This window comes from Phaenicophaeus curvirostris, chromosome 6, assembly GCF_032191515.1.
Source record: "Phaenicophaeus curvirostris isolate KB17595 chromosome 6, BPBGC_Pcur_1.0, whole genome shotgun sequence".
Lineage (NCBI taxonomy): Eukaryota > Metazoa > Chordata > Aves > Cuculiformes > Cuculidae > Phaenicophaeus > Phaenicophaeus curvirostris.
The window spans coordinates 4,311,820-4,326,066 of NC_091397.1; the positions used below are offsets into that span (position 1 = coordinate 4,311,820).

General features: G+C 36.9%; 1 protein-coding gene across 1 annotated transcript in view; it reads right to left on the reverse strand.

Annotated features, from left to right (window-relative positions):
• The window catches only part of MINDY4 (MINDY lysine 48 deubiquitinase 4), a 77,445-nt gene that overhangs the window by 21,173 nt on the left and 42,025 nt on the right, over positions 1–14,247 (reverse strand). Inside the window, exons 14-15 of the mRNA XM_069859227.1 lie at positions 3,188–3,251; positions 1,569–1,730 (exon numbers count right to left, since the gene is read on the reverse strand). Coding sequence (XP_069715328.1) covers positions 1,569–1,730; positions 3,188–3,251 — 226 coding nt within the window. The remainder of the gene's footprint in view (positions 1–1,568; positions 1,731–3,187; positions 3,252–14,247) is intronic.

Sequence of the window (14,247 nt, forward strand, 5' to 3'; positions counted from 1 at the left end):
GGCCAAGAAGGCCAATGGCATCTTGGCTTGGATCACAAACGGCGTGGCCAGCAGGTCCAGGGAGGTTATTCTCCCTCTGTACTTGACACTGGTGAGACTGCATCTCAAATCCTGTGTTCAGTCCTGGGCCCCTCACCACAAGAAGGATGTTGAGGCTCTGGAGTGAGTCCAGAGAAGAGCAACGAAGCTGGTGAAGGGGCTGGAGAACAGGCCTTATGAGGAGCAGCTGAGAGCGCTGGGGGTGTTTAGCCTGGAGAAGAGGAGGCTGAGGGGAGACCTCATTGCTCTCTCCAACTACCTGAAAGGAGGTGTGGAGAGGAGGGAGCTGGGCTCTTCTCCCAAGTGACAGGGGACAGGACAAGAGGAAAAGGCCTCAAGCTCTGCCAGGGGAGGTTCAGGCTTGACATCAGGAAAAAATTTTTCATGGAAAGGGTCATTGGGCACTGGCAGAGGCTGCCCAGGGAGGTGGTTGAGTCCCCTTCCCTGGAGGGGTTTAAGGCATGGGTGGACGAGGTGCTGAGGGGCATGGTTTAGTGATTGATGGGAATGGTTGGACTCGATTACCCATTGGGTCTTTTCCAATCTAGTGATTCTGTGATTCTGTGATTTTACTCAACAGAGAATGGAAAATAATGCTACACTGGTACATAACCATTTTTTGAGGTTTGAAATATTACATTGTTTACAGTGAAGGACAAGGGCTTGAACTAGACATAGAAGCTAATTTATTTTTAGTCCAGTTTATTCTGAATTAATCTGATTTGGATACACTGATATGCTGCCTTGAGTGAGTTTAAACCTTATTATAATCTTGAATAACGTAAAGGATTTTATTAACTGAAAATAACAAAAATTATAATTTGTCATTAGTAGGGAAATGTAACTGACTCTATCCATATGGGAAACAGTTAAAATCAATCTTTGTTTTTAGTCATGCATTTATACTAGATCAGTACCAACACATTTTTTGCTAATCAATCACCCACAAATTTTTACAGAGGATATGACTCCAAATCCAGATGGGATTGTTACAATTATCTAATCTAGCATCTAACACAAGCAAAAGAACTTTAAATAACAACCTTTTATCAAACTCAAGATTGTGTGTTTAAGACAGAACATCTTTAGGAAAGATGGACATCTGGACAACAACATCTGCTGATGGAGAAGCAGTGAAACCCTTATACAAGTTTTTCCAGAAGTGAATTATTGACTGTTGTTTCACTGAAAATTTTAATCTATCTTTAAATTTTCATGATGGCTGTAATTAAATACTCACTTCAAAAACATGCTAAATGCAACATCCCCATTATATTCACAGTTATTTTAACTGTCTTTTTTTATTTCTGCTAATAAAATATAACCACCATTACAGCACAGAGTGAAGGTTTCAATTAATCTGGCTCCCCATCACATAGGAACTTATGGAAAACTGAGTATTTAGGGCCAGTTTCAGCTCCAGATTTAGTTGCTTATATCTCCATGACCAAGACAGAGGTGTCTACATGCATGTTGGGTGTCTCAATTATTTAATTATTTAATTAATATAAGAAGAATAGACAACATACCTGACAAACATCATAATGCTCGAAGAGAGACAGCAAACCAATATCACTGCGGCTTGTGATACCTTTCAAAATTGTTATATTGCCATTTCCAGAGTCGAGCTCTATCACATTGTTAAAAACATTGGACACAGCTTTGCCAGTCAAAAGCAAGTTCACCAGTTCCTGTTTGTGACATATTAAAAAAAAACAAACAAAAGTAGTTAAATGTTTCGTCTCTACCAGACATCAGTACAAGATTGATTCAGGATTGATGAAGTTATACACATATCAGACCCTTAATTTATGTTGTGGTTTTAAGTAGAGGGTTAGGATTAGGATTATTTATAAAGTTTTTTCCAGGTACTTTGGGAATAGTCTCATTCCAAAGCAAAATGAGGAAATATTAGGAGAGTGTATAACATTAATCTCTCCAGTGGCAAACTGCTGGCAATCAATTTACTCTTACATCCAACTCTCAATCTTCTCATATTAATGTTGTGGTTTTTTCTTAATTTTGATGTCCTTTTTTCTCTACAATGAAAGCTACAGCATGAATGCTATAAATTAAAAGCCTGCACAATACTATCTGATATTTCTGCATATGTACAGTGATGTGTTTTGTATGTTGGACAAGATTTGTTGAAAGATTTTTTTTTCTTCACTGATTATTTCTGGATGAACTGAAGTCTCATTCAATGAGACATTCACCCATATGGCTCCACATCTGGTCCATGTTACTGACATACTCACACTTGCTGTAGCAGATTGTTGATGATTTCCTCTCCAATTGAACTACCAGTAGGAGTATGTCAGAGGCTAAATACATATGAGAGAGTTGATGTGCATACATATGTGCATGTGCCTGTGTGCAAAGCTCAAGGAACACAGACACAAGATATTTTGCTTAGTATAAGATCCCACAAAGGACAGCTAGGATGTAACAGCACGTAATAATATCAAGCAGCAGACTGTGCTATAGCAACAGACCGGCTAACTATTAATAAATAACATATGTCAAGAAATATGAGGGAAGAATAACAAGGAGAAAGTTCCCAGAAAAAAATAGTCTACATTACCATGCCCAAAGACATGCATAACGCTGGTATTGCCAATTTGGCAATAAGAGTTATGGCCCTATGTGTCAGACAGCAATTTGGACATTATTTTAAAGTGTCACATATCTTTGAGACACATATATTATAAGTTAGTGTTTCTAGTTTGAAGCATTATTTAGCTTCAGTTGGCATCAGCTCAGCTAGCAGGACAGTAACAGTTACAGAGAAGGCGTATGATCGGATGCAAAACCTCAGTCACCTTTCTGAGGAAAAGAAACTCAGCAGTTTCAGTGGTATCAGCACTGAAATCAGCTAAGGAGTTCAAAATATGGAGATGAGGAGTATGAGCACATATATGCTCAGGTACAGACATACATGGACCAGAAAATGAGGCCAAAAAGCAGAGCCTCGAAAACCAATGATAACATGCCAAAACATGAGGAAAAAAATGAATACAGGATGAAGACGTTTGACTTTGCAGGGAAAAATGGACTTAAAATAAGAAATGCCATCTCTTCCCAGAGGTCAGTTCACAGCTCTGCATGCAGAAGCATATGACATCCCCAAGACCACAAGTTAACTTACCTGGGTACAGTAGCCATGGCTGCCAATCAATCGATTTGTAAGCACATCAAAATCATTGCGCACCCTGAAAAGGAGTGGAGAATATTTAAATACCATTACGTCTTTTCATTAGACAATATCTCTAAATCTTGGGGGGAAAAAAATCCCAAACTGTATCCCAGCCACAAATATAGCTCTACATTTAGGAATTCTTCCTTTTTTTACATGACAGAAAAAAAAAAGGTGTATATATCAACTAGACCTGTGGAGAGCAAAAGTCTGTGAGAGCTAGACTAAAGAAAATAGCTGTAGAGGAGAAAAGAAGGCGTGGTAACCACTAGTTAGAACTTTAGACATAAGATCTACTCAACCACTTGTCTTATAGAATTACAGAATCAGAGTAGTTGAGGTTGGAAGGAACCTCTGGAGGTCACCTTGTGGAACACCTCCACTCAAGCAGGGCCACCTAGACCCAGTTGCTCAGGACCATGTCCAGATGTTTTTTACTATCTCTAAGAGTGTAGAATACACAACAATATGACCTGGGCAACCTACTCCAGTACTCAGATAAGATGCTCTTACAAATGTCCTGCAGACATAATATAATTGCAAACATTATTTGATATATATATAAATGTATAATTTAGCTTTGAAAAAAAAATGAACTATATTCTGAGACAGCCATGGCAATCAATTCCACAGATTATTTCTATGGTTCATAAAAAAGTTGTTTCCCTTCGGTATAAAATACATCAATGCCAATTGTTTTTTCTACATCCTTATTTTGGTATTGTTACAGAAGTAGAAAGAATGCTTGAATTATCATCAATTAAACCTTAGTTATCCTAAATACATCTGTCCTTCTCATTCTCATTTAACTTGTAAAATCTTCTGTGCACCCAGTTATTCCTGTTTCCTGGCAATTAGCACTATTATTTAAAAAGAACTTAGAAAATATTTCATTTGTGATAAAGTGAGAGTTGAGCTAATGTGGTTAAAGAAGAGTTACCTAGAAATTTTCCTTCAACACAGCTACGCATGCTCTTAAAAAATTGATTTCTTAAGTAAAAAGCTGGGACATTCCTTGCCTTTATCCCAAAAATCAGATTGCAATATGCAATTTAGAAGATTTCCAGCCTCAATGATACTTTATAATTCAAATCAAGTCATAGCCATTGAATAAGAATTCCCTTTTAAAAAAAAATAATTTTAAAGAGAATTTACAAATTAGTCTCAATCATAACAAAATACCATAATAACGTCTCTTGCTAGCATGAAATCAAAGACAAGACCACGGAAAGCGTGCCAGTGATATGGAAAATTCTCTCATGCAACATTGCAAGGAATGGATGAGGCGATAATAATCTTTGGATTTCGGCCATTTTTAGTTTTAGAAACAGTTTCATCTTGAAAACGCCATAGCCTTGTTTGAAACGAGTAGACTATACAATATGCGTCAGTTAGGGACGATGGGACATACAACAAAGACAATAGGAGGAAGTTCTAATTTCATCTGTAGGTACAAACAATATGGGAGTTTAGAGGTGTATCACAGATTTTCAAGTAGAACATCTGCCTTTCAAATCATCTCTGCTAATGAGGAAACAAACATCAGCCATATAGCTATGAGATTTACACCTATTCTAAATGAGTTTAAGACTATTATTCATATCTGCCAAAGACTTACCATCTTCTGTGCAGGTGTATTAATTGTGTTATAATAAAAAAGCATAAGCTTTTGAGTGCAAGTACACTTCATGCATTGTAAAAATTCCAGACAACAACAGCAATGTGCTTTGTTTTCTACTGGGCTATGAAGACATTCATTGGTGACCAGCAAATCTGAAACATTTGTTCACTCTGGTGTCTTGATTATCAGTTGTCAAAACAGAGGTAATGACTAAACCATTACAACTAATACTACTTTGTCGCTGCATGAATTTTTTCATTTATAATTTTAAAAGCACTTTAAAACAGAAAAAAAAACATTAATATAACAGGAGACTTTTAAGAATCCCTCCCAGTCATTACCAGGCAATGAGCTGAAGGCTCAATTTGGTACCAAATCCCTCCTTAAATTACAACCCACTGTTGTGCATGCTGTTTTGAATCACAGGTGAGTAAAAAGACACAACCAAAGAGAATAGGATTAATTGTAGATATTTCTTCCTCATGCAATATTGTTCTGGTACGACCTAAGTCTAACTGTAGACTGAGCTATAAAGAAGGATGTTGACTGCTGGTGCAGAGTGGCAGTGTTTGCCTTATAGAATCATAGAATGGCTTGTGTTGGAAGAGACTTTAAAAATCATCCGGTTCACCCCTCCCTGCCATGGGCAGGGACACCCTCCACTAAATTAGGTTGCTCAAAGCCTCACTCAGCCCAGCCTTGACCACCTCCAGGGGCAGGGCATCCACAACTTCATTGTCTGATTTGGTAACAATGCAAAGTGGGGAAAAGAATATTCAATTTGAGAGGAAGATACTGATCTTGAAAATCTCCTGGACAAATACTTAAAATTAAGCATAAATTCAAATGAAGTTCTGTCTTCAGCAGGAATAATTTCCTGAGTTCCTACATAATCAAAAAGGCAACAATGACATCTGCTAAATTTCAGATCATTCTATAAGACTTCCCACTTTGACTTTTATTTTTAATTGTACTATGTGCAAAGTAATGCAACTTATGCCTGCACTGAAACCAAGCAGGAGAAAGAATTAATCCTCTATGGAACAAGTGAAGCTGTTAAGAAGCAGCTGCCTCTTGCAACAAAAGGTAGACAGTGGCTGAAAAGTTTAATATACTTGTGTGTGAAGTCACAGTTCAAACTCTTGCTGTGTTTCAGTTTTTGGCCTGGGACCCTTGAGTAGCTGAATTCTGTGTTAAGCAGTGCTGGAATTGCTTAGTTCAGCTTTTCTGATGTCTTGTAAAATATGTAGACATATTTTTATATGCTCACAAAATCTAAATAACATGGAAAAGCTCATCTCCCTATAGTTCACTAATTTTGTACTGTTATTTTTTAAAATATTTCTATTTAAATCTTTATTTTTTCATATCAAGGTGATGTACCTTATCATAGAACTACAGAATCACAGAATCACAGAATCACAGAATCATAAAATAGATTGGGTTGGAAAGGACCTTAAAGATCATCTAGTTCCTCCAGGGATGGGGTGCAGGAAAATCTAAAATAGCCTTTCCAAAAATATTACAAATTATGTATTTTATTTTCTCTCAAGTTATCAAATGAGTGAAGCAATGTATTTAAGAAGAATGTAAAGAACTGAAGATGTATAGATGTTCTGAGCCAAACCTTTGACTACTCTGAATTGTCACAGCAACACTGACATAACTTGCTGACTTCAAGGTAGCCGTGACAGTTCTTAGTAAGAATCTGCCTCACATTTTCAATTAATTCATCATTCTGGGATATAAAAATTTATTAAAAGATATTCTAAGAATTTAAGACAGATGGACAAAACAAACAGAGTTAAAAGAAACTGTAATGACAGTATAAACCTTGGCACTGATAGTGCATTGATAAAATAAATTACAGTGATCTATAAGGACTCTATTGAATTTTTAAAAATGCATAAATACAAATCCAAACTACAAATATTTTGAGCACTGAATGCTACAATATAGTATGATCTGCAAGCAGATGAACTTTATTTTAGCAAATACAGTTGTTAGATAAATAAGAAATTTTAAAAATGTTTCATAGACATTAATTTTCAATTTACTTCCAGGAAAATCCTTGTCAAATCTTTAATGGAGAACATCAGGGCATTGAATATTAAATCCAAAAGCCTCATACAAACTGTAATACTAGGAATAACTCCAGACTATCAAAATATGTGTTAGTCCATGTCAGTTATTTACCCTAGATATTGATTGTATTGATAGCAGAACAAAGTAAAACAATATAAACCAAAACCAGCACATTCAAGTAAGTGCTAGCTGTTTTATAGCCTTTAACTCTGCGGCAAAGCTGTCACAGAAAATTGGTGACCTCACTTTTTTCATAGCAACAGACAGCTATATTAACAAACAGACAATTACAAGTCTACTCTGAAAATAGAATTTGGGTTGCGACGGATTAAGACTCGTCTTCAAGCATAAGGATTTCAAATAATTACAATGGGGATGTGGAAAATGACAGGATGGATGGGTGGCTTATTGTGTAAATGTTCCATAATATTATTTTTTTTATATATTGGCACACTATAAACATTTCAAATGAATGTTCAAATAAGAAGGGAAGAGCCTTTCTGAAAAAAGGCAAATCCAGATCTGCTTAACCATGTTGACCTTATGCTTAGCAAACAGTTGAATAATACACAGTATGACAGTACCCTGGCTGAAATTTGGCTAAACATGACAGTGGGTTTGTTACTGCTTTATTTTGTAACAGAACCACACTTATTCTTTCACACATTTGGAATCTTTTTAATAAATATACTTTATGACCCTAATATCATTTCTGAAATGCTTTGATTTGCTGAAGGAAAGGCAAAAAAATTTGGAAGATGATGAAGCTCATCAGTCACTGAGGGCTTCATATCACTATTTTTTTTACATCTAAAGATGGACACAGCTGTCACTGTGGGCTTCTTTACATTTTTGTACATGGAATGAAACAGATACATCCTAAAGGTAATTTATGTGACTTTGCCATGACTCATGCATAGTCATCTAATTGCTGTATAACAGGGACTGGACATACTTACAAATATGCCAGCACTGCAGACAAGCTGAGTATATATTTTTTTTTTTTTAGATTACAAGCTGAGAAATAATGTTGCTATAGAAATAACAACACTCTGTACTCAGCCTTAAAAAAAACCTCCTCAATTGGACAAGCCAATTAAAAGCAATGCATGAACACTCAGCTTCAAATAGTCACTTTGTTATGAATTTTCACTCAACAGTAACAGAATTTGAGCATGTGGATATAGTGGAATCAGAGGAAGATCAGATGGTCAGAAAAAAACACAGTCAAGGTACAGAGCAGTTTTCCTATGAGAAGAGCCTACAAAAACAAGGACCATTTCACTACAAAAGGACAGAACTGATAGACTGCAACAGAAGTTCCAAAACTGCTCAATGGTAAGGAGATGATTAAGGAACATTTACTCACTACTTTTCATAAAATGAACTAGGCAGCACCCTGTAGACCTCCTGGACAACCAGTTCAAGCAATAAAAGGAAAAATTCTTTCATAAAGCACATAACTACCTTGGGGAACTCATTGACACAGGATGTTGTGAAAGCCAAAATTATTAAAGGGTTCAAAAAGATTTTAGAAAAGATCATGGAGGGTAGGTTCATCAAGGGCTAATCAACTCAATGGTCCGGATACAACTGCCAGCTTAGGAAGTCTGTACTGGCTGTCGGAAGCAGAGAGAGTTTACCAGCAGAATGATTGCTCTATATTCACCCCTTTTCTTACAAACTTTCCTTCAGCAGCCAAGATTTCCACTATCAAAGACAGGCTACTGGACTACATGGAACTTTGCTTTGATCCTATATAGACAGTTTTATGGAATTGGGGGGCAATCAAATCCGTATTTCTCAGATAATTCTCAAAACAACACTCTGGTTATTTTAGCCATGCTGTGGACTACAGCCATACCCCATACTGGGACAAAGGAAGGTTGCGAGAGAGGGAAGCAAGGAAGATAATGTCCTCTGCATCTGCCAGGTAAAATCTAGTCATCCCAGTTACTCTTTCCCAGAAAAGCATAATTCATACTTACTTTCTTCATTTTCCATCCTTTTCTCAGTGGTAGCTTAGGAACCTGAAATCTAGTCACGCTTTGACTAGGTTTATTGAGTCACAGGCTAAGTTTCATTTTGTACTAATATAGTTCTTTAAATTAAATTACTCTTCCTGGTCCTTCTTGTTTACTTAAAATTGTTACCCTCTCATATTTTAGAAAATAATTATGTCACCCCTCAAAATAGTTTTTTAGGCTAGAAAAGATAAAAAAATGTTGTTCTTTTATAAGACTGATTTCTCATTCCCCTGGTCTTTCCTACAGTTCTACCAGTTTTGATAACTGAACCCAGTTTGACATGTTTTTTTCAATAAAGGCACATCAGTACCTTGCACAATTTACTAATATTTCTTGGCTTCCTAAAAATATTTATGCTGATACACTCTAAGGATAGGTCCAATGCTATTTTATGATGCAAGCTCAAAGTCACTGTGTTCTCTACTGCTCCTCTACACTCCTCATCCTGTCATTTCCAACTCATGAACCCCCACAGCGGAGTAGTGAGTGGTCTCTGTTTGCATGACCTTGTAGTTTCTTTAGTTAAAATACATTCTTTTTTTATTACCTTCATCATAAAGCTGAACCAACTCTTTCTGTGCAATATGATTCCTTCTCTGTACTGACAGTGCCTTTCAGATTTTGAGTCATCAGTACATTTCATTATCACACCACTCCCTTTTTCCTGCATTACTGTAGGAAATAATAACTAAGCATAATCCCAGATTTACCACTGAGAAACTCTATTAGTAACCTTCCTCAAACTGATAATTGTCTCCTGAGCACTCTTCCTTTAGCATCTTCTCAAAAGATCTCTTATTTTCGCTTCAGAAAATAATTTCTCATTTGGCATGATATCAAATACAAAAATGTCTTATTACCTCTACACTAACTAATTCTATCTTCATTTTTCCCCCCAGTTTAACTAAAAATTATCCTTTTGGTGCTATAATTGCATGCTTTACTGAAGTTCAGGTATCATTCATCTCTTTCATTTCCCACTTTGAAAAAGCTGCCCTTATTGCAGTAGAATATTAGTTCAGTCTTATATAACTAATCTCCAGTAAAATCAGACTGCATTCCCTGTGGTTTTTCCATCTACCTCTGTAGTTAGTTACTCTCTTCAGAATTTTGCCTGCAGCTTTTCAACCTGCTGAGATAAAGGCTGAGTTTGCTTGGTCTACTTTTCCATCTTTCTTAAACATAAGTATTATTTGCCATTACACAGTTATAAGGTGACCTCTATTGCAAGAAGGTATGAAGTGTTGTTGTCATTGTATCTGTGATTTTAGATGCTAGTTATTTCAGTATTTGGAGATGGAGAATATCCACTTCTCCAGACTTATTGCACCAGAAATGCAAAGTTACTGTATGTTTTAGTGGGGCAAGTGGTATAGTACAATAAAGCATGTAAGCTTTCAGGATCAAGTCAATTCATAAAGTCTGACAAAGCAAGAGAGAGCTCAGAGCATCTTGCATAAGTTTACGAATTAAATAAAAGCAAAAAGATACCTCATTTATTTTTTCCTTCATGCTCTGTAGCCATCGCTTTTTCAGACTCAGTTCTACCTCCCACAAAATTAATTCAGTTTCTATTCATGAATTCCAATTACTTGTCCTGACTATGCACCCTCTTCACCTTATGGAAATGAACAGCAGAATATTAATTTAGCTTTGGAGCGTTCTGTACCTTATTCCTAATATCAGCCACATCCACTCTACACACAGACTTCACATCTTTTCCCCATATCTCGCTATTGATATGAAAAGGAAATTGCTGCTTGTTTAGTTTCCATGGCTCAGGGTCTCGGTCTGATCTTCTCTGAATCACATTATTTCTGTATTTTCCAACACCAAGACTCAGACCACTAGTGCTAGAGCTATTTGTTGCTCACCATACTTTTTCATTCCTTTGCACTCTTTCTTTAGAGATCAGTAAATTCTTCAGAGAAGGAGTTAACAAAACTCCTTCTCTTCAGCTACATTCTTCAGCTTTATGATTTATCTTGATCTGATCTGGAAAGAATGGGATATGTTGGGGGAACAAGGTGGACTTTTCCCCCTGTTGCCACAAGAAATCTTTCTGTTGCATATCCACATCAAATACGAGACACATCTCTGTTTTGTAGACTCATGCTGGTTACAGGCTTCCTGCGTTTTCTTAAAAGAGAGACAAGAGTCACATGTCTTTATCCATTAATTGTGCAAATGCCATTTTTCCACTCTATTTTATCACATTATTTCCCAATAAATCAGCCTCTTGCCTAGCAAGATGTCAAACAGGATCAGTATAACAACCTCTCCATCTTCTTGATTGTTCCTTTTTTGCTGAGTGTGGTTTCATTTTGTAGGATTCTTTTACCACTAACCTTTGTTCCTTGCTTTTCAGTGCAGCAAACTTCTTCAATCTTAATTCAGCTTTTCCTCTCCTTTGCCTTTCTGGTCATGTTTCCACCTGGGTCACACTCCTTATTTAGAAGGCTGTATAGCTTCCCTATCTTTGAATCTTATTTGACAGATGCCTATCTACTTGTGTTGTGTCAGATCCTACTCTCCTTTCCTGTATCTTGCCTTCACAATCTCATTTTACCGTCATCTCTAGCTTTATTCTTTTGTCCCTGGGTCTCCTCTTTCTCAAGAGTAATAAGGGGACATTTCATACACCAATATATTCCACTGCAAATCCACTTTTGAAAGAATATAAATCTTATAGCTTCAAATCTTGGTCTTGCATCCCCCTTTGAATATTGCCAAGGCTGTCTCACTTACTACCCTTGCCTTCTGGTCTTTCTTCAAAACATTAACTTCTTCCAAGCAAATTCCCTTCTTTATTGTCTCTTAGCAGCTGAAGCTACAATCTGTGTTTCATGAAGGTTCTACATATATTAATATATTTATTACTGCAGCAAGCAATTCTTGCCCACTGAACACTTCAGCTATAAGGGGCTCTGTCTCATTCACACAACAGAGCCTCAAAGACAAGGAAGACCCTGAAGGTTATGAATTACATGCAACCTTTGAAGCAGGAGGCACAGAAGTTTGCTTACCCAAATAAAGAAGGACTCAGTCTTTCCCTGCCAAGGACTGGATACCACACAAACTCTCCTATTTGGTCTCCTCCCACTGTTCTTGGTAAAGCTAATGTCATGCTTCCTCCATGCTATAAAATCACAAATGGTTCTTGGAGAGGTCTGAGACTCTCAAATATGGATTATTCAGTCAGGTCAACTGCTTGTTTTTTAGCACTGTAACTTAATTGACAGCTGTTTCCCTTTAAAAATAGCTGCTTCCCTATCTTTTTCAAACACCAAAAGACTAAGCTGTAAAATACATGATGACATATATTTATATTACATAACTAGAAACATTGAGTGAAAACTGGTGACCTACGTAATTTCCCCTTGCTGTTGGTCTCCCAGGCATTCTCAAGTCAGGAGGAACCACCTCCAAAAAAGGTTTCCCAGAAACCTGGCTCATAGAAAAATATATTTCCATCAAGAACTGAGTATATTTCATGTGATTGGACCTTTTGTGTGAAGTTGTAATTGCTCTTATCATTGGACAAGCCAAATGGTCATTTCATAGAAAGTCTTTCTTCACCAGCCAAATAGCATGAGAAGAGTAGGTGCATTTTAGGGGAACTCTAAATTAGAGATTGGCTCTGAGACAGGAAAAGGTGTCAGTTGAGGACAATGGATTGAGGGTGGAGGACCCATTGTTCCACCTGCAATTCATGTACCTACACAGCATCACTTTCTTTTTTGATGTTGTACGTGACTGGAACAGTTTAAAAGTCAAGTAAAATGTCAGAATTGCGGTTATTTAGAAGTAAAGGATAGAGAAAAGGATACAGAATGGATACAGAAAAAAATGGCTTGATAGACATTACTGCAATGATCATAATCTTCTGTTACACATCTCGATAAAAAACTTGTCTTATTGAGTAAGGTAGTCTTCCCAGAGCTTAACTTTCAATGTGTTTTAACTGCACTAATATTTTATTATTTTAATATGGCTATTTGAGATTATTTAAGATTATTTATCATAATGAAGTGTATGGTTAATTAAGAGTGCTTATTCTGTCCTTGAAGCAATATGAAACAATCCAGACAAAAATGGACCAGCAACTCATGTCTGAAAGGCAGGCAACATCATGGATAGAGATGCCAAAGCTCAGTAGTCAATTTACATTTTATTCTCTGGTTTGTGGCACCTGGTTCTGGCCACAGTAAAACAATGTGCTCGCATACTCACAGCCCAAGCCCAACTCATTATACATATCTGGAAGCTCTTTGATGAATTAATTTCCACAGTTCCCTGCTTCCCCTTTTTCATGTTCCCTCCTCTTCTATGAAATCTCTGCAGAACAGGAATTGTGTGGATATGGGCAAACAACTGATCTTGAGGCCAGGTAGAGTGTGACCCATAGTAATCGTGTCTACACACTCTCCTACCCTGCAGCAAATCTTAGATCACTTTCTGCTGTGTGAAAAAAGGATGAACACATCTGTTTACCCTGTGAGCAAATGTGCATATGGTCAGAGCTATTGGAGGGTAGTAGATGGCAGGCTGAGATGACTCTGGATGTGGCTTTACTCTTTCTGATTTTTTGGCAAGGAGAGCTTCTGATCTCAGTTACAGCCCATAGGTATTACTGTACTATAAGTATACAATGTACATATATAGCAGTATGTCTTATGGTAAAACGCTGTCCTATGGAGATGAGTAAAGACAGAACTGCTCATTTCTTTCTTAAATCGATAAAAACATTTTGTCCATAGATTGTTTCGATCATATCAGGAAGTTTCTTGGAATATGGCTTGCAACCAAACAAATAATTACAGAAGCAAAACCAAGTTGACAAATGGATATATTTGAGCATAGCATGGGACATAATAATGATAACAATGCAGGGTTTATTCAACACCCACAGAGCACTCAAAAATCAGATTCCTCAGATGAGCAAGTTATTCATTCAGGAAGGTATACTGGTTCTGTAAATACTGAAGCTAGATGCTCTGCATTGCCAGAGAGGGATTGTAGCTACTCGTTCTTTTAGCCTCTCTGATCAGGCTCTGCTCTCATGTAAAGTTCAAACAAGTCGAAACTTCTCTTCCTATAACACAAGTGCATCTCAGCTTCATTTATTACAGGATGGATATATTTTGAGGTGGACACTGGACTGCTATTAACATGATTTCATGCTTGTGTATGATTATTTCAAAGATGGATTAGAATGAAAAATTAAGGAAATTTAACTTCTTTAGTTCAGCAGAATGAAGTATAAGTGCTCAAGGGCA